This window comes from Dermacentor albipictus, chromosome 5, assembly GCF_038994185.2.
Source record: "Dermacentor albipictus isolate Rhodes 1998 colony chromosome 5, USDA_Dalb.pri_finalv2, whole genome shotgun sequence".
NCBI lineage: Eukaryota > Metazoa > Arthropoda > Arachnida > Ixodida > Ixodidae > Dermacentor > Dermacentor albipictus.
This window is the reverse complement of record NC_091825.1, coordinates 78608006-78626865: the sequence shown is the minus strand read 5'-3', so window position 1 is coordinate 78626865 and position 18860 is coordinate 78608006. Positions and strand designations below refer to the sequence as shown.

The following is an 18860-nucleotide window of genomic DNA, read 5'->3' as shown; positions in this document are numbered from 1 at the left end:
TTTGCTCCAAAGAAGTGACACCTTAAAAATTGGACATGCATGTTCTACTCGTTTTGTAACATTCATTCATGCAACTACTGGTGCCTTTTCTGTTTTCAGCCCCGAGCCCAACTCCAGACATGTCTGTGGCGACTGCATTGCTACCAAGCTCTGCTGGATCCTCGGTTGTTGCGAGCGCCTCGGCTGATGGTGAAGCATCAACCTCTAAACAGCCACAGTAAGACGATGCGATTAGTTCTCCTCGGATAACCGTGTCGGCGAGACCTTCTGTAGGAGACTTGCGCAAAGTTGATAACCCTGTGCTGCAGTGCGGCGACGTTGGCTTCCAGCGGCCACTATGAGGGATAGACACGCTTAGTCTAATAGGCTGGTTGCCTGCACCACTATGTGCTTGTATATTTTGTGCTGTTTCTCCAGCATTCCTTCACTGAAAGCAATGGGACAGAAAAAATTCTGACTCCCTTTTTTATTGTTTCATTGGATAACTGTTGACCCAGACAATATGCTTTCGAGCCTCAATCCCCTGAGAGCGTAACAAATATTTACGGAAACGCAAAGTTTGACAGGAACCCATCTGGCCGCGGAAATACATATTGAGGAAGCATGAAAAGACACACCGACCAAAAGAACTAAAATTTTTTATGACATTTCGGCTCCCTCCACAGGAGCCTTGTTCACAATAAAACCCATAACAGAGACGCAGCGTAATTTCAGGACGTGACGCAAGCAGCGAGTATACAGCTTTGGAAGTGTCGCGTCATTCCTATTAAATGTGCGCGCTTCTTTGTGCACACAAGCTTCTTTTCCTTAGCCAGACTTGCCCAGTCAATATTGTGGCCTGTATATTCCACATGTTCAGCAAAGACACTCGAGACCACGCCCTTTTTCCTGACGTCATACTCATGCTGTTTCACGCATTTCTTGGTCACCTGTCTTGCCGATATACTTGTAATCACAGTCATTGCTTTTATGATGTAGACTAGATCAGGGAAGTCTTTATGTGACAACTTCTCTTTTACGTTAACTAAAAGGTTTCTCAGTTTGCGTGTTGGCCCATGCGCAGTTACGACATCGTACCCACGCGTGATACGGGCGATGGTCTCACTTGTGCCAGGGACATATGGAATGCTTTTTGGAGGCGACGTCGAACGCAGGCTTGCTGGGATCGACACTTTTTCCAGAGGACATAAAGGACGGAGGATAGCAACAGTTTCTTAATTCTTCACAGATGCTCTCAATAGCACTCGTACAGTCCTCCTGTCTTGTTCGAACGGTTGGTGAGCGGGGACTGCGCGGAAGAACAAACATTTTTGTGTGAATGCGGATTCACATAGTTAAAATGCAGGTACCGGCGTGTATGTGTGGGCTTCCTGTAGACGTTCAAAGACAGGCCACAGTTACCTCGCTTGACAAGAACATCAAGAAACGGTAGACAGCTGTTTGCTTCTTGCTCGACAGCATAAACGGAATCGCCTTTTACGCAGCGTTAAGACGAGCATTGAAGGCGGTGAGACCATCCTTTTGAATTATGGAGAAGCAATCATATACATCTCAGAAACACCTTTGGAAAAGGGGTGAAAGTAGCGAGCGCCCAACGTTTGATGTCCTCCGTGACAAATTTAAAGTTCTACAACCAGAACTCTTGTCATGGAGGACATAGAATAATTACTTATTCGAATAAGTAATTACATTACCTTTTAATGTGACCAGTTCAAAACACATTTCAAGTGCAACGTAACTTCGGACGTAAAAAAGGAGACTCTTCACACTATATATAGACACGTGTCGTGGTAGTGTTACGCTACCTGACACCGCTGGAGCATACATGAACGCCATGGCCATGCCACCAAAGCCAAGTCATTTCAGCACTTGACGAGATAAGAGAAAACAGAGCGTTTTCCCCTGTGTTTCTTAAGAAGCAAACATTTGTAAGGGCCAGAATGGATGGCCTTCAGCCACCGAACAGGGCTCAATGGCAGGCTCTTTCATTTGTTTGTGATAGTACCACGTAACTGTCACTCAATTCTGGCGATGTGGTGAGTCTCCATTTTTGACATCCCAAGCCATGCTGCACGTCACGCGCATTTTGAATAGATGGCATAAAATGTGGTCTAATTAATTATTTATGGCACTCACGAGAAGTAGAGCCTTTATGTTTTAGTACGGAGTCATCAAGTATCTAAAAAAGCAACCAATGCGGAACACAAACTTCTTGTGTCGGTTATTCTTGAAATGTGCCATGTCAATCGAGTGCTGTTGGCCACTATGCAAGCGATGTGTCTGCGGGGATAGTTCGGACTATATAAGGTTGCTGCTATATAATTTACATAATTGCGCAATATTCAATATTGCTTGTAGTGCACCAACTTCTGTGAACTTCACAGCTACATGGCCATACAACCGCGCACACATATTTCGCACTACTTGTGACGGAGGCGCCATTGCAGGCCAACCATTCCAGACATTGCTCTCGACCATCTTAGATTAAGGCCTTACTTAGGCCTAAAACGTGAAAAGGGGCACGGATTTCAGCCTTAGTAAAGAAACAAAATAAAGCATTCTATATATGAGATGTAGCGCAAAGGCACAATCACAAAGAAGACAGACATTTCACTGGCACGTGTGACGTGTCTGTGTGTCAACTTTGTGATTTTGCCTTCACGTTACAGTATGTCGTTAAGCAAACACCAACTAGCCCAACAAGCCCTCCTGCAGTATATACAAGATGATTTGGCAAAGACATCAAGTAATTATAAAAGAAGTACAGTAGAGGTAAAGCAACCTTTTTGCAGCTTGACATAACTTACCCTGACATACATTAATAGACATGACATGGATTTGCTAAACTACCGATTAGCTTTGCTGTTACTGTAGTTCTATTGCACTCTAATGCACTCCCAATAAACCCAATTTTAACACGCATTTGATTTTAATGAGTGTAAATTCAAAATGCGTTGCCATCAACTATAACGTACACCCTGATATTCAAAATTTAAAAAAATCTAAAAATGCGTCGGCCTTGATTGTTCCGTCACCTGGTTTTCATGGTTAAGAGAAAAAGTAACAGTAATTTGTTCCCAATTGGAAAAGTAAACTTATTGCGCTTGAGAAATAGTGGATCCACAGAGGTCACTCATCATTGCTCTCGAAGGCGTCGTTATCACCTACAGCAGCACAGAACACGTAGTCTTCGATGCTATTCATGGCCATTGAGACGATGCAATCTTTGACTTGCCTCATAATCATATTGACACGTGTACTTATCTTTATCGGGCGACCACGTTTCGCCGCCTAACAAATATCGCACAGCGCAGGACGCGCTTGCATGTGGGGGAAGTTTCTGGAATGTTATCGATGCTTCCACGCGCTGTCTGTGACTGAACCTTGTGTAATCTGATTGCATGTGTGCGCGACGCCAATAATGTAGAACTTTGTGGAAGGCACGTGGGTCCCAGCGATTACTCTGGAACATTCGACGACTGATCTATAAAAGCCGACGCGCTTGACCCGCTGATCAGATTTTCAAGGATTGCCGACCGTGTTCGCCGCAAGCGTAGCCTGTTTTGTGAGCACAGGTTCGCCCAATAGAAGTTAGTTTTGTCGTTCACAGTATTGCTACTGTGTTCTTCAACGTCACCACCACGTGACAATATTGTGGTTTTGACACAGAAAATCCCAAAATCTAATAAAACCGCATTTCTTAACTAGTGTGCTGAAACTAAGCTTGCGACACGTAACACCATTTGGCGGATACACAACAATGCCACTAATATAGTGACTTTATCCTCTATTAGCAAGCCGCGAAACTCCGAGTGGAAGATGTGCAGCAGGAAACATGGCTATAACACCTGTTCTCATTTTCTATTCTTTCTTTATAATCTATGTTATACACAGCAGGGAACACTCTGAAGACTACAAAGAGATCGATTTCTCTAAACATGTACTCACATTCACCACCGTTTAATACTACATTAAAGGCAACACAATCTTGGACCGTGTAAAAAGCCTAGTTTAAGATGCTCCAGATATGAAGGAGCCTCAGTGCAAAATTTGATGTTTGAAATAGAAGCGGGTGCACCACGAAAATCTCGCGAAAATAGCCATTTGTGATGCAAAAAAGAACTCATTGGCAATTACGACACTCCGTAATGTGAAATTTGAGCGCAGCTCTATAAATGTTTTAATTTCGCGATATATTGGTTGGCACGGAGCGAGTGTGACGCAACAACAGCCGACGCAGAAAGACCTCTTAGACGACACGTACTACTCTGACCCTATCTCGTAGCCATCGTCGCCGCAGAGAGAGAGTGTGTGTGTGTAGTTTTAAAAAAGAAGAGGCGCCGCAGCGTCCGTCTTGCGCGGCACTACAATTTTCTTCTAACGCCTACACCATACCCTCCTCCTCCACTTTCCGCCTCATGTTAAAGCTGCGCCCTAGTCCTCGTGCTCTCTTCGCTATCGCCATCTTTCACCTGCCGCTGCTTTCCGCGCTCGCTTTCATCCTTTGCTGCACTCGTTCGCTTGGTTATGGCGACGCCGATGCTCGCTGAAGCAACGAGCGCCTAAGAGCAGCGCTCTAAAATAAGCTGCGCCATTACCACTTGCTGGAAATGGCAAATAAGCTAATGTGCGGCTGCTTGGCATGACCTCTGGAAGCTTGGAGGCCATGCTACGGCGTAGCGTATATACGCGGTAGCCACCAGGTGAAAGGACGAGCCCTCTCCCCGTGTGAGACAGCCAGACTACCGTGTACAACGATTGTTCTCTGCGTTTCTCCAAGAAAGCTAGATAAACGTAATTAATTCGGATGTAACACGGCCAAAACATGTCAGAATTAAATGAATGTAGTATTATCACCACGTATCAAGAAAACAAAGCTTACTACATCAACACGCTTTTACTTCCTTAATGAATCAGCAAATCCTGCATCTATTCCACGGAGAAGCAGCACGGAAGCTACGATTCTCGTCATCTTTTGACTGATCAGCGCTCGCAGTGGAGATTGCCTTGCAACTTTCTTCGCAGTGAGGTCGCGGCGCACATTTTCATCCAAGACGCGCGCTTCACCACCGCACTGCAGATCCAGATTTCTATTCATTTATTTTTTAATATTTTTTAGACATGTAGCTGGTGAAGTGGTCAGGCATATACACTTAAAGAGCCACTAAAACTTTTTCTGCATTGTAGGAAAACATTGCCAATCGGTAGACTTCTGTGAACATGTGAGACACATATTATTGCATTGTATGCAGCAGGTAATTTCCAATCTCGTGTCAAAAGCAGTGAAAAATATTTTCCTCTCTCCTTCGCATTGTCATAATGTGCTACATTGCAAGCAGCCAAGCCCACCAACAGTTTTTCGCTGGTTTCGTCGCAGCGAGGACATTCTTAAGAATACTATAATTAACAGGGGGCAACTATGATGTTAGAAAGGCATTTCAAGATTCTCTTTAAGATGAATACTGAGCATGACTCCCGATTTTGATATATGCATTCCGAAAGTATGCGGCAAAATGCATTGGTGTCCCAGTTAATCTCGTCATGCAGTGTAAAAGAGAGTTTTGTTTAAAAAAAATAAGCAGGACAACAGTGCATTTTACTGCAAGTGTTATTGCGCTTATCTCAAAACTGATCATAACATAGCTTAAAAATCTGTTCTCAGTGGATATTCCTTGGTTTCAATTCGTAAATTGCAATATGTGTCATAAAGTAATTGACTAAAGGTACAGAAGTGCATTGTTATCATTTATTCTATTGACCAACGTCGCGAGTTTTGCTAAGCTTTTACAGCCTGCAAGGCACGCCAGTAGTAGTTATAGTAGTTCCTAGAGGGGTGAAGGGCAACTGTGGTAAACGAAATGTGTTTGTACCATGACAGAGGGAAGGATAAAAATATTCTACAATAGGAGCGGACTCCCCCCAACTTCCCCTAAAATTAAATGAATAAATACACAAACAGTGCATTGTTTTTGGCATTCCCCTTAATGGTGCCTTGAACCCGGCCAAGTGCATCGAGAAAGCCCCAGGGGCTACAGTCATTATGGCACCGACAGTACCCCAGAGCATGTGCTCCTAACTGCATATCATATTGACCGCAAATAAAAAAGCCGACAGCGGAAGAGAACACAAGAACGACATGGCCCGTGTCGCAACACGCTACACACCCGTGTCGATTGGTGTTCTCTTCCGATGTCCCTGTCTTTATTTGTGGTCAATATGACATGCAGTAAACACCATCTAGGCCAAACTGAAGTTCTTCGGGTGCTCTTAAGGTGGTGAAGTTGATCTATTAGTACGCATTTTGATTTCTTGTGTATATAACGTGTGCCCGCTACGCGCTAAGTGCGTCCTGCAGGACCACAATAAAGTTTTCCTGTCCAGTCCTGCTCAAACAGTCCGGCACAAGGATTAGAATACAGTCGAACCCACTTATAACAATATTCAAGTGCCACGAAAATTCCACTCTTATGACCGATAATTGTTATAACCGGGTTGCATGAAAAAAGAAAAAGAAATCAAAATAGGGGCTGTCATAGCTGTTCCGAGAAAACTATAAAGGCGAAAGGCCAGTCCTTCCCACCACCTTCATCCATCCGGCTTCTGATTGTGTCGACTCGTTTAACTGTTTAACTCTGCTTACTGCGCGCTTTGATCGCGTGTTGTTAACAAGCCGCAGCTGCCGACGTACAACTGCAAACAGGGGTCACGGGCGGCAAGTGACATACGAGCTCCGCCAAGGAATCACTTTGATGGCCCCAAAGAGCGCCTTTTAAAAAATGCGGGAAGGTTGCCGTGGTAGCATATCAGCTTGATAAATCTAGAAGCAGCGCTGGGACTAGATCGCCACAAACACCTCGCCACGTACTTCCCACTGGCTTGCACGAGAAAACCGCATGTCCGTCAGCCTTGCTTGATTTACGCGAAGCTTGCCGACATCCTTTTCCAAGGCATCCAGGTGCTCCACGTGGTGAAGCAGAAGGTACCCCTCGAGAAAACAAGCCCGTGATGGACTGAATCATCTACACGACCTCCCGCGGCGACAACGTTGAGGTAGCCTGCCATACCGCGCTGGTGTTGCCGTCGTGGCGGTCACTGTTGCTATCATTTGCAAGCACCTTCGCGGCGATCGTCTCATCGGTTAGAAGCACTTTGTTGTGCTTTCTTTTCACCGGCAGCGTAGTGCACTGCCGACGATCTGCCGGTGGATCAGCCATGTTCCGTTTCGGCGGTGGGTCAAACGAGGATGGGAAACTACGCGGGCAGGATTGACTTGGACGCAACGAACAAAGACAAGCACGAGCGACTTAATCCGTTAGCATACTAATTTCGCAGAATGAGGGCCCAGCCATATAGGCCTATAGCGAGCAATCTGACAGCCGCACCGGTACTTTACGCCGACAGCGTTGTCGCATGGTTGTCGGCGCAGTTGGGGAGGTCCATTCGTGTTTCGGAGGGTGGTGTGGCGTAGAGCTATGGACGCAGACTATTCGTGTTCGGAGGGGTGGAAGGGTGACGGCAGAGATGCACACGACGCTGGCAAGGATGTATCATGGAAAGAAGGGCGCGGCGGCAGTTGGCGTGGCGGTAAATCGTGCAACGCGTCTCGCATTTCACTTTTTCATTTTTCTTTTCAAATGTTTCCCATTCCATTACCTTTCGGGCACGGACACCTAGCACCCAGACTTCATCGTTACAACCGATCGATAATGCAGCACGGAGACATTGTAGTAAGCGGGTTATCTCTCCATAGAAAACACACAAAAGTTGACGGTGCAGAAGCTTTTCATTGTTATAACCAATATATTGTTAAAACCGGTATCCTTATAGGTGGGCTCGACTGTAGTGCTATCTGTCACAGCAAGTTTTTTCAGATTTGAAACACGATTATATAGCAGGAATTTTAGCTTCCCGCTTTTTTTCTTATTTTTTCCTGATTACGGCTTCTTCCAGTGAAATTCAAATGCGCGAGTATCTGTACCATTCAAAAACTACATCCCGCTGAGCTGAACTTGCGCAGCCGTGTTTTCATTCAACAGGCAAGCGTAACCCGTGGCGATCATCTTGTGCATGCAGAAAGAAGCCAACAACGGCACGAAAGGCGCGCCAGGGAGAGACACTAGTGCCCCTCACGGGCAGCCCTGTTTCCGGCGAGCCTCCGGAGGTTCCCGTGCAAGTCCACATCGACAAAGGCCAGGCAAGTAGTGTCAACATGGCAAATTGTCACATAACAAGAGAGTACACAACACAGTAGCTCGCAGTATTTACAATCAAGCCATGATATAGCGAATATGGATATAGCGAGTTACTGGATTCGAAGAAGTCAATACAGTCGAATCTCGATAAATTGAATGCAATTATAATGAAGCGAATATAAAATTCCCCATTTTGTCGACATCAGCGTACATATCCTGCACAAGTTAAAAATATAACGAAGGTGTCTTCTTGCCGAATGTGACTTCATTATAACATGATCAGATTGTATAATAATTGATTGGCTATGCATTATTTCAATTAGTACTCCATTGCTGTAATGAAACCAGAAATGGTAGATCCATGACAACTCGGTTGCATTGAAATGAATATTTGTTCACTCGGACTAGTGTGTGGGATCCGTCCACCACAAAAAATGCAACGAATGACCAGATTACATCATAGTTTCTTTTCCTTTATTTGGGGAATTTGCTGCAATACATATGCAATTAAATAAAGGAACTGAACGAAAACCCATCAAATACACCCATGTAGCCCTGTGTCATGCAGGTACTGCAACAATGAGCTTGCACATTCCTAGTCAATTATTAAATATGCATATTGTCCCCTAAAACACGAGGCTTGTTGAGCTTGACCTCCGTAAATAACTTGTTCTACAACTGACAATACTGGAACATACCCCAAGTACTTGGTCCCTACATCTTCGATGGACACTAATCGCCTACTGTTTCTGTGGTATGGTGCGGCGAATATAACACATAAAGTCCTATTTGTAAAAACTGTTTATCATCAGCCTATATATATCCATTGCAAGACAAACACCTCTCCCAGAAATCTACAATTACTGCTGTCTTACGCCACCACATAATTCTCTAGTGTCCTCAACTACGCTTCTTTTCTTTTGGCATATATTCTGTAACTGTAACAGACCACCAGTCGGCCCTTACATCACATGCCCTGCTCAACTCCCAAAACCGACAATTTCCCGGAATGTGTCACAAAATATTGGTGGCAATGAAAAGACTACGATTCGTACTGATGCATCTGAACATTCCGTTCTCAGTTTGAATAGGAATTTAAACTTTAAATCGACAAAGTCGCAAAAGACAGTATGTCGCAATGCTCTGTGGCGGAACGTTGGTATATTGGCATTGCAGGTCCACCACGTGACCACAGATTAATGTTCATAAATTGGCTGTCCCTAAGCGCACCACATGTATTGTTTAAAATCAAATTATTTATAGTTTATAGGTGTTTGTGCTTTATTCTACATATATTAAGATCTAAAAAAGTTCACACTTGCAAGTGGCACTGCTGCAGTGGAAATGTGTGGAACAGCAGAACAATGGCGTCGCTCATTGCCTTGCAGCATTTCTTGTGGATCTAAGTTCTAATGACATGTGCAAGCTAAAATTCTTCTCACTCCAGCTCACTCACGTTTTCTAGAGACAACATGCTACTGAAATCAGTGTCCATGGCTAGAGCAGCAGGCAGAACTGCGCATCTTGTTTAAAATGCGTTTCTTGGCTCGGCTAAAAAGAACTTTGCTTGCCTGTTATACGAAAAATGCAGTTGGACAAGAAACCAAGAAAGCACATAGCTATTATTGCAGAAATATTTCAGCATTTCAGGAATTAACTGCCTGATTATCAGCTTGATAAACAGACTAGTTTTTTAGAATTGATAAAAATTGTTCCATGACGTTTTACTTATCACTGCAAACTTGGACACTCTGGCCGGTAAGCTGTCCGTTGCACTAAATAATGACTATCATAAAATTGGTTGTCGCTTCCTATATTGTCAGCTAGAACTTTAATCCAAACCCCTGGCTTATGTTTTTTAACATTGCCTGATCATTTTTCATTGCATCATTCATTGCATGGTCCTGCAATGGTTTGTGTCCCGATAGTACTACATGGTTGTCTTGTATTGATTCAAACCATTGAGTGGTAATGCAATAGGGTATCACGTCAGCAGTGAGTAAATGTAGCATCCAATTTTATTACGTTGTGAATTCTTCTGACTAGCAGAGCCACACCTGTAAAGCTATTGTAATGAAGCTCCAGAGTGCTGAAGCAACTTGTGAGCAGATTTTAGCATCTAAATTGAATAAGCCCGTACAGATGATCTGATTGGCCCAGCAAGTATCCGTCATAAAGATGCATGTAATCAATGCCGCCGAGCAGTCGGATGCTCTCTGTAAAAAATTGCAATAGTTATCTTCTGAACACATTTTTCGCTATGGAGTTGCAAATTATGTTGGCAGCAATTAGCAGCTCTTAATTCTGCCAAAGCGCATAAAACTCATGCCATATAATACGCTTCGTTTAATATATCTGGATATCTGAAGTAAGAATATTAAGGCTGCGCATTATTACCTTGCAGATTCACTAGAACACAAAAATCGATGTCCTCATCGAATAGCTATCAGTATAGCAGAGTACCAGTAAATGTAAATCCCTTACATAGAACAATTGCATTAAATCAGTTTCAGTTTTGCAAGAAAAAGATATGTTTATCAGAACAAAAATTTTCATATTTCTATTTAAAACGGAACCGCACACGATACTGTCATGTAGTGAAGGTTAACAACCACAGTGACACAACGCAAGTAACGAAACTAACTATTTATTGGATGAACCTGTGTCCAGCAAAACAAGTAGCACAACGATAGCGGCAAGCTCACTCATTGATTATCAAAATCTGATCTACAGGTCAGACGTGTCGGCTATTTATGCATGACTCATCGACACTCCCAGTGTAACCGCTGGCACTCACTCACCCTCCAGGAAGTACAACACCATTCTCGTCGCGCCCTCAGTCTGATTACACAATATCCTGTGTCAGCACAGACAACAGATAAAATAAACAACAATCGAGAATGCTCCGATACACGCAGACACGTCTTGAGCTGTGTTAACTTTCAACACTTGTTAGCCAGTGACAGGAAAGCGATAAACATGGACACATGTCAATATTGCGGCACTTCAACAAACACAATTGCCACTGAAATCGTGAGATATTATGCGAAGCATACTAGCCGCACAACCACGCTCTTCCTTGCTGCGCCGCGCGCGGCCGCGTAGCTACCATATGACGTCATAACAGCTTCAAAAGCGGAGGCTCAACTCGTGCGCTCGCTTGCGGCCGCGTAGCTACATAGCCGGGTCTCAGCTCGTGCGCTCGCCTGCATGAGTTGTTTCTTCGTCTAGCCGAACAAATTATAGCCAAGCAACAGCAGTTCACCAGGCTAAACAGTGGTTCAACAACTAAAATAAAGGCTAGTATGCTTCGCATCCTGGGCTTAACCTTAGCTAAGCCACAGTCATTTCTTTTATTATTCCTAATTTTTTCAAGAATAACCAGTACACGAAAAGTCCGCAAAGCCTTCCTCAAGCGTTAAATTTTTTAGGTAAAGCAAATGTGAATCTTGTGCCAGACCACCACTTCATTACTGTCAATAAAACAACCCTTAAAGCTGCTAGAGCCTCTTCTTGATATTTAACCTTTCTTAAAACAGCGTTACCAGGGTGCATTACGCATAGTTCTGTGCCCCTACAAATGTTCCTCAGTAAACGAAATTCCTGTTAAATTGAACATATTACTACAGACTCTTGAGGTTTTGTTCAAGGCAATAGTACTGCGTAAATTACCGAGCGAGTCTATTGATCTTGTACTAAACCTCAAGCATGCAAATCCAGGCTGGATATTTTTGCCAAACTGAGCAGCAAAGGGTCTCCAGTTGATCGTAATTGCGAGTTGGCTGTGCGCAGCATAGGTTGGCATAATAAGTGAATATCCGCTCACACTCACTCATCAATACCTTTAGACGCTATGCATTCGTTCACACTCATGTGCATTCGCACTCATTGGTACTCACTCGGGTTCCTAATTGCGCCCACTCATAACCACCAACACTCACTCGTGTCATAGTCGCTTCTACTCCCACCTCCCGGCACTCACTCACATACAGGCTCACGTTCACTCACACTCGCCGACAGTCGCCCATGTTCGTGCACATCCAGTCAAACTCGCCATCACTGAGTTTCATTCATACCCACGTTAACTGGCACTCACTCCCGTTCGCAGCCACATCTACTCGCCTGAGAAATGAGTGCGGAGCGATGATGAGTTGCTGCGACTGTGGGTGAGTACGCCAACCTACAATAGACCGTGCCCATACATGGCAATATGAAGATTGCTGAATTACAAACACTTGCTGTGCATTTTCTTGATAAGTAACAGTTTGTGTGTCTGGTGTGAACACATAAACTTGGCATGTTGGCTTGCCAATTGCGAGTCAACCAATCCGAGGCGTTGGCTAAAACATGCATGCGCATCCAGAGCATGCGATTTCAAGTTGCTCTCGCTGAGTATTTGACATTTTTGCTACGACAAAATAAACATCAAAGGGACACTGATGGCAAATAGTAAGTCGACATGGACTGTTACCATACCATTCCAGAAACCTCGCCGTGCTTGTTTTGGGCCAAAAAAAGACTTAGTTCGAGAGAAAATCGCAAATAAGGGTCTGCACACCTTTGGTGCAATTCAAATGACGCAACACTGAGTGAGCAGTCGTGATTTAACGTATACGTCATAACCGCCCTTTGCTGTCGTTGGTGAGTAAAACGGCACCCAAACAGCCAGCACCATGCTTTCTTGCATAAAATGCAAATGTGCGGCCAGAAACCCAACCATGAAAAAGCCGACAGCGTGAAGGAGGAAGGGAAAATGCACACCCAATCATAAACGTGGTCTTCGACGCCTGCTGCGTGGACTTCGTTCTCTGCTACTTGAAGTTAGTGCGAGTTTCGTAAGCCAGCAAACTCAGTGCAGCACCATAGGATAACTGAACTAATGAAGCACGAAAGCGCAGGTGGCGCAAAGTCGAGCAAAAACAAAACCTTTCGATCATCCGCGTCGTTGTCAAGAGTAACGTCGAAAAAGTGTTTTTTCTAAGAGTAAAATAAAAGTCAATGAGCAGCATTTCCTTTCATCTTGTGTTGCAGTGCAATGATCTTTTCATTATGAGTGGCTGAGACTAGTGACATAAATATAATGAGCCGCTACGTCAGCAGACTAGTATACTTGAATGTCCCGGTGGAGTCTCAAAGTGTGTCCTGCATTTACCTCAATTTCTCCATTACTAAAGCTCTGTTCTCGGTAATATCCACGTTCTGTAGCACTAATCTATCACTTGAGCTTGAACTAATATTTGTGTTTAGTGTCCCCTTAAGCTGCTGAGCGAACATCATTCGCCTTGCTGTAGCCCGTGTTGCCTAAAACCATACATATACCGTTTCATGATAGTAGCAGCAGAACACTAACCGAAATAAACCACCACCAACCAAATATTGGATTCACTTCATTATGTTTGATCATCGTTATATCAGCATTTGTTATCCTGAAGTTGGACTAACTGAGTATTTATTGTTTAACAAAGTTAAAGAAGAAAACCAGGGAAGAAAATGAAAACCGATTTATTTCCTTTAACACAAACAATGCTGTGTGGAAGTGTCTTTGATTGTGCAGCTTGATGAAAAACTGAGCAGAAAGTGAAAAGTCGCCACAGCCACCGGCTTTCCTGCAACAGCCGCTCAATGCAGCTGGTGGACGTTTGGACCTTATGGATGGGCCCCTATTGCGTGGCAGACAGAATCTAACAATATTAGTAACAAGTAATGCCAGACATACAGCTGGTGACTAATATTAGGATATTTTTCATTTATTTCCCAAATGCCATATTTCATCTGGAACAAAAGCAATTGATACATAATCGAAATCGTGATATTTTACATATCTGCTGTATATCTATAAGTTGAAGAACGTGTGCTAAGCTTTAGACCCTATTCAGAAACTGAGATTATAAGCCTCTAGCCCGTCAGGGCATGTGCATTACACACTTGCAACACTGACTTGAAGCATCTCCTCATAGTGCAGTTTTATTCGTCATTTATAAAACAACTGTTTTTCGTCAAAAAATAAAAAATAAAAATTTATTATGAGGGTTTACGTTCCAAAACCACTTTCTGAATATAAGGCACACCGCAGTGGTGGATGCCTGAAATTTCGACACCTGGGGTTCTCTAACGTGCCACTAAATCTAAGTACACGGGTGTTTTCGCATTTCCCCCCATCGAAATGCGGCCGCCGTGGCCAAGATTCAATCTCGCGACCTTGTGCTTAGCAGCCCAACACCATAGCCACTACAATCGCGGCGGGTGTTCATTAAAAATATGCGCAAAATCTTGTGTGATGAATTCATCACTGTAGTTGTTTGAACACAATAAGTATTTGACTCAGATGTTTGCGACAACATTGTATCATGCCTAAGCAAGCTTCTTCATTGTGTTAAAAAAGTACAGTGGGGTCCTTTGAACACAGCTCAACTCAAATATAGTAAGGCTGCGTCAGACACCAAAATACTTTTGTTATATCCAATAGTCTTTACATGCTGATATCGTCATAAAGTAGCTCAGGTTACTTTATTATGCGGTTGAACATAAGTAGTATAACGAAGTCAATATATATGACATGGAAATGCCTTCATTATAATATTTATTTATTATAATCATATATTCATCAGGCACTGATAGTTGTGAGAAATGTTTGATTTATTTCGTTATATATGTATCCATTATATCAAAGTTTCGTTTATCCAATGATTCATTATAGTGTCTTCATGTTCACTATATCTTCTTCTGTAACTAATTCTTCTGTAACCAATTGAGATGAGCTGTCGATAAGTTTGTCAGTTACATGATTTAATACGAAAATGCAGCAGACTCCTCTGCAAGAGAGACAAGGTGGTAGGATGATGCTCATAATTATAGAGCAATTAAGTACTCATTAATTGCGAAGTGACTAATGTCGCATTCGCATGTTGCATTGAAATAGTTGAATTACTGACTCAATGCATGTGCACAAGTTAATTATTGCCAGCAAGCTAGAAGGGAAAAATTTTTCTTGCATTTTTGCAGATGGAATGGAGCACGACCACCAATTCGTAAAACAGGCTAGTGAATTCATAATGTGATCGTCCGTAGCAATATGCAGTACACTGAAGCGGAAAAAAATATAAAACCCACTGAATATGCAGGGGGTATAGAATTTATAAACATCCGTGGTTTTTTCTTTGCAACCATTGTGCAGAGCTGGCAAAATCAAGTCACGTACACAATTGTGTACGCCATGTCCGAAGGGGATATTATCGTACATACACCGTTCGCCTTTTAGCGACCACAAAGGTTTGACTGCCTTATTTGCATTTTTTTTTCTGTGTGCAGGTGGTCAAAGAGATAGCCAGCAATACCAGTGACGAGTCTGTGAAGAAGCTGTGCGAGGCGATCGAGAACCTCTGCAAGAAGTTGTGACACCTAATGCGCCCACGACTCCTGGCATCTCCAACTGCCTTTGCTGCAGAGTTTTTAAGCTCCCCTCTTGCGTTCCTTAACTTATCGTGTAAAAAAAGTTTGCGTTTGACATTGTGGTCTTTAACCAGCACTGTGGGTCACTATGCTTCACCACAGCATGGTGTGAAAAAAAAAGTTTTGCTGCTAAAATTACTAGAGGGTGGAAGTTTGGCCTTGTTAGTAAGACGTGCACCAAGTGAAGCGTGAAAAACAGGGACGGACGCATGTGGTTGTACCCTCCGTCCGTCCCTGTTTTTCACGTTTCACTTGCAGTACTACAGGGAACTGCGGTGCTGTCTAAGGGACTTCCAATAATTTGGCTCCTGTCTATTCAATTTTTCGGTTAGTGTGATCCCGACTGGTGCCCGTGCATTTCTATGATCCCAAACAATGATTATTTTGATTCTAAAATTGGCATTTGCCGGATAATTTAAGTTGACCAGTCAGCATGCACGTCACCTCTATCGTGACCCCGATAGCGACCCCTTTAGTGGAAACGTCTGTCTGGGCTGAGCTTAGGAGACTGTGAGTTGAGCACACATGATCTCTTGCACTTACCATCTTAACAACGTTCTCTTAGATTTCATCATGTCATATAAATACCTTGGTGTACGCATTACAAATAATTTAAATTGGACCATTAATACTGCGGCCTCAGTACATTTCAAACCGCGTCGATCATCGCAGTAAGGTAGGAATTTATTCATGTTACATGAAGTTTTTCTTTCAATCCTTCATCTCCCATACATCTTCGTAATGGAACAACTTTCCCTCCAGTATGGCAGCCATCACCAATAACAAATTTTTTTTACGAAACATTAGCTAACATCGCATACTCATGAGGATCACTGCGTTATTAACAATGCTAACCACGCATTCGGGTTGTTATGGCGCAACATTTCCAAAGCACTGTCTACTTTAAAACTACAGCCTTACAAGGCTCTAATTAGCTCAAAACTTGAATATGCATCTGCAATATGGGATCCCAGTAGCGTTAATCTTATTACTTCACTTGAACTAGTACAAAAGAACTCTAATCTTTTCATTCTTTCTCATTTTAACCATACCGCGAGTATAACCTCAATGAAAACTAATGTGACACTTATTCCACTAAATAAGCACCGCAAAGTCGTCCGCCCCGTCTAACGCTATTTCATAATTGTTTCCATCACACCACACTTCACGATGACTTCATACTGCGGCCTCAGTACATTTCAAGCGCGTCCATCATCGCCGTAAGGTAGGAATTGATTCATATTACATGAAGTCTTTCGTTCAATTTTTCATTTCCCATACATCTCCGCAATGGAACAATTTTCCCTCCAGTATGGCAGCCATCACCAATACCATACTTATTTAGAAGACATTAGCTAACATCGTATACTCTGGAGGACCGTTACGTTACCAGAACTCACTCCACTTATTTGTGTTTACCTTACTCTACTACTTTGTAACCACTCCCCTCTTGAATGTCATATGGCCCTGAGTAAACTTTAAATAAAAAAATAGAATCATAAAACAGAGTGACTGCCGGTATTTGAGTCAACATGACGTATAATTTCCTCAAAATTGCACTGCCCGTTTTTGAAGGCATTAAAATTACTTGCATTTTCATGTAACAAATTAACGTTGTGACAGAGCATATTATACTTTGTGGTAATGCCTATCAAGCTCATTTCCAAAGAGCAGATGGCAGAGTTTGTGCATTAGCAAGTAGCAGCTTGCTACATTGTTTGTTCTGGTCGTCATGGATATATTGACTTGAAAAGAAACGCGTTGGCAATCAACATGTTGTCATGAATCGCCCTTAAATACAAGCAAGATTGTATGTAATATTTTAGCATTAAAATCGGTACAATACAGCACCGTAGACTGCTGTTTTCCTGATAGGGCTCGGACCTCTCTATCTGGTAAACTTGCAAACATTTCATGGTGAGGCACATAGTTCAGGAAAACCTGTTGTCATTATGGTGACCGTTGAGTTTCTTATGGCTGGGTGTGGGCAGCTTGCAGACCAATAATCTTTCTCTTGTCCGTCTTCCTGGAAGAACTGACGAAACCATGACAAATATGCAAGCAAAAAATGGTGAAACAAAAGTCAGTCAAACCATTGAATAAATCACGATTCTAGGTGAAGTGCTCAGAAATATACATCGCGAAGATTTCGGCCCAGTGGTGAAACATTCACTGTTGACTTGTACGTCCGGAGACAACACAGTCCAGAGGGGTAACAAAAAGGAGCAGCGTTTCCAAGGCTATTGTAGAAATAAAGAGAGCCTCAATTACTATGGTGGAAGTGTGGGTGAGTTTGTGATTCACGTATGACAAATACCAGTGCACAACTGTGTGTGTGTGCACAATGCCACGCGCGCAAATAAATTTAAAGTACAAAATACGAGCAGTGCTTTTTCTTTCAATAGTACCCTTGTGTGGACTGAGCTTAGTGAAGCCTTGATTAGATGAAATTTTTTGCCGGAAACCAGGCAATAACCTCAGTAATTTTTTCACGTGTTAACTGCAATTAATCCAATTGTATCCCCGGAAGCACATTTGCACTAATGTGCCGTGAATTTATCGCAGTATGATTTCTGTTGAAACAGCCTTAACGATTTATTATTTAGACTGTACTCCAAGTGGGGAATTTCAGCAACGTGGCAAAAAAAAAAAGACAAGAGTCTTGCTTGCAATTTTCTTGCAAGAGCAATCGCTTCATAAACATTATTTGCCACTTTTAATAAATGACTACAAGAATCTATTTTATCCACCACGCACGCAAATAAATCTGAAGTTCAAAATACGAGCAGTGCTTTTTTACTCACCGGTGCGCACGCCCAAAGGCTGCAAGGTTAATCTGCTTTCGTGGATAGTTTCCAAGCGGACAGTGTTCGGTTCTAGCGGCGAATTTCACGCTAGCTAGCACGTTTTTTTTAAAATGCACGTCATTACGCGGCCAGAGGCGACAGATCACAACCGAAGAGAGCGGTGCATGCGGAGTTATGCCGGTGAAACGCCGCAGCTAATAAAATTCCCAGTCTTCAAACAGGTTCGTTTGGTGGCGTCTATCGAATCTTGGACGCATACACTGACCGAGATATAGTTATCCAATTAAAACGAACTTCCGTGATTCTGCTCAAATCAAACAACCATCCCTTTCGCAAATATTACCGTCGCACAATTTGAATCAATAAACAGCACGTACTGCAATTGATACAAGTAGGCTGCTGCTTATCATAT

At 43.0% G+C, this 18860-nt stretch overlaps 1 protein-coding gene across 2 annotated transcripts in view; it reads left to right on the top strand.

The window, feature by feature from the left end:
• The window catches only part of LOC135921196 (uncharacterized), a 29253-nt gene extending 13542 nt beyond the window's left edge, over positions 1–15711 (top strand). Inside the window, exons 5-8 of one of the 2 annotated variants that reach the window (XM_065455511.1) lie at positions 100–217; positions 8074–8194; positions 12301–12358; positions 15501–15711. In XM_065455511.1, coding sequence (XP_065311583.1) covers positions 100–217; positions 8074–8194; positions 12301–12318 — 257 coding nt within the window. In that variant the 3' untranslated portion in view covers positions 12319–12358; positions 15501–15711. The remainder of the gene's footprint in view (positions 1–99; positions 218–8073; positions 8195–12300; positions 12359–15500) is intronic. The other variant, XM_065455510.1, reaches the window with a different exon arrangement.
• Positions 15712–18860: the final 3149 nt, after the last annotated feature.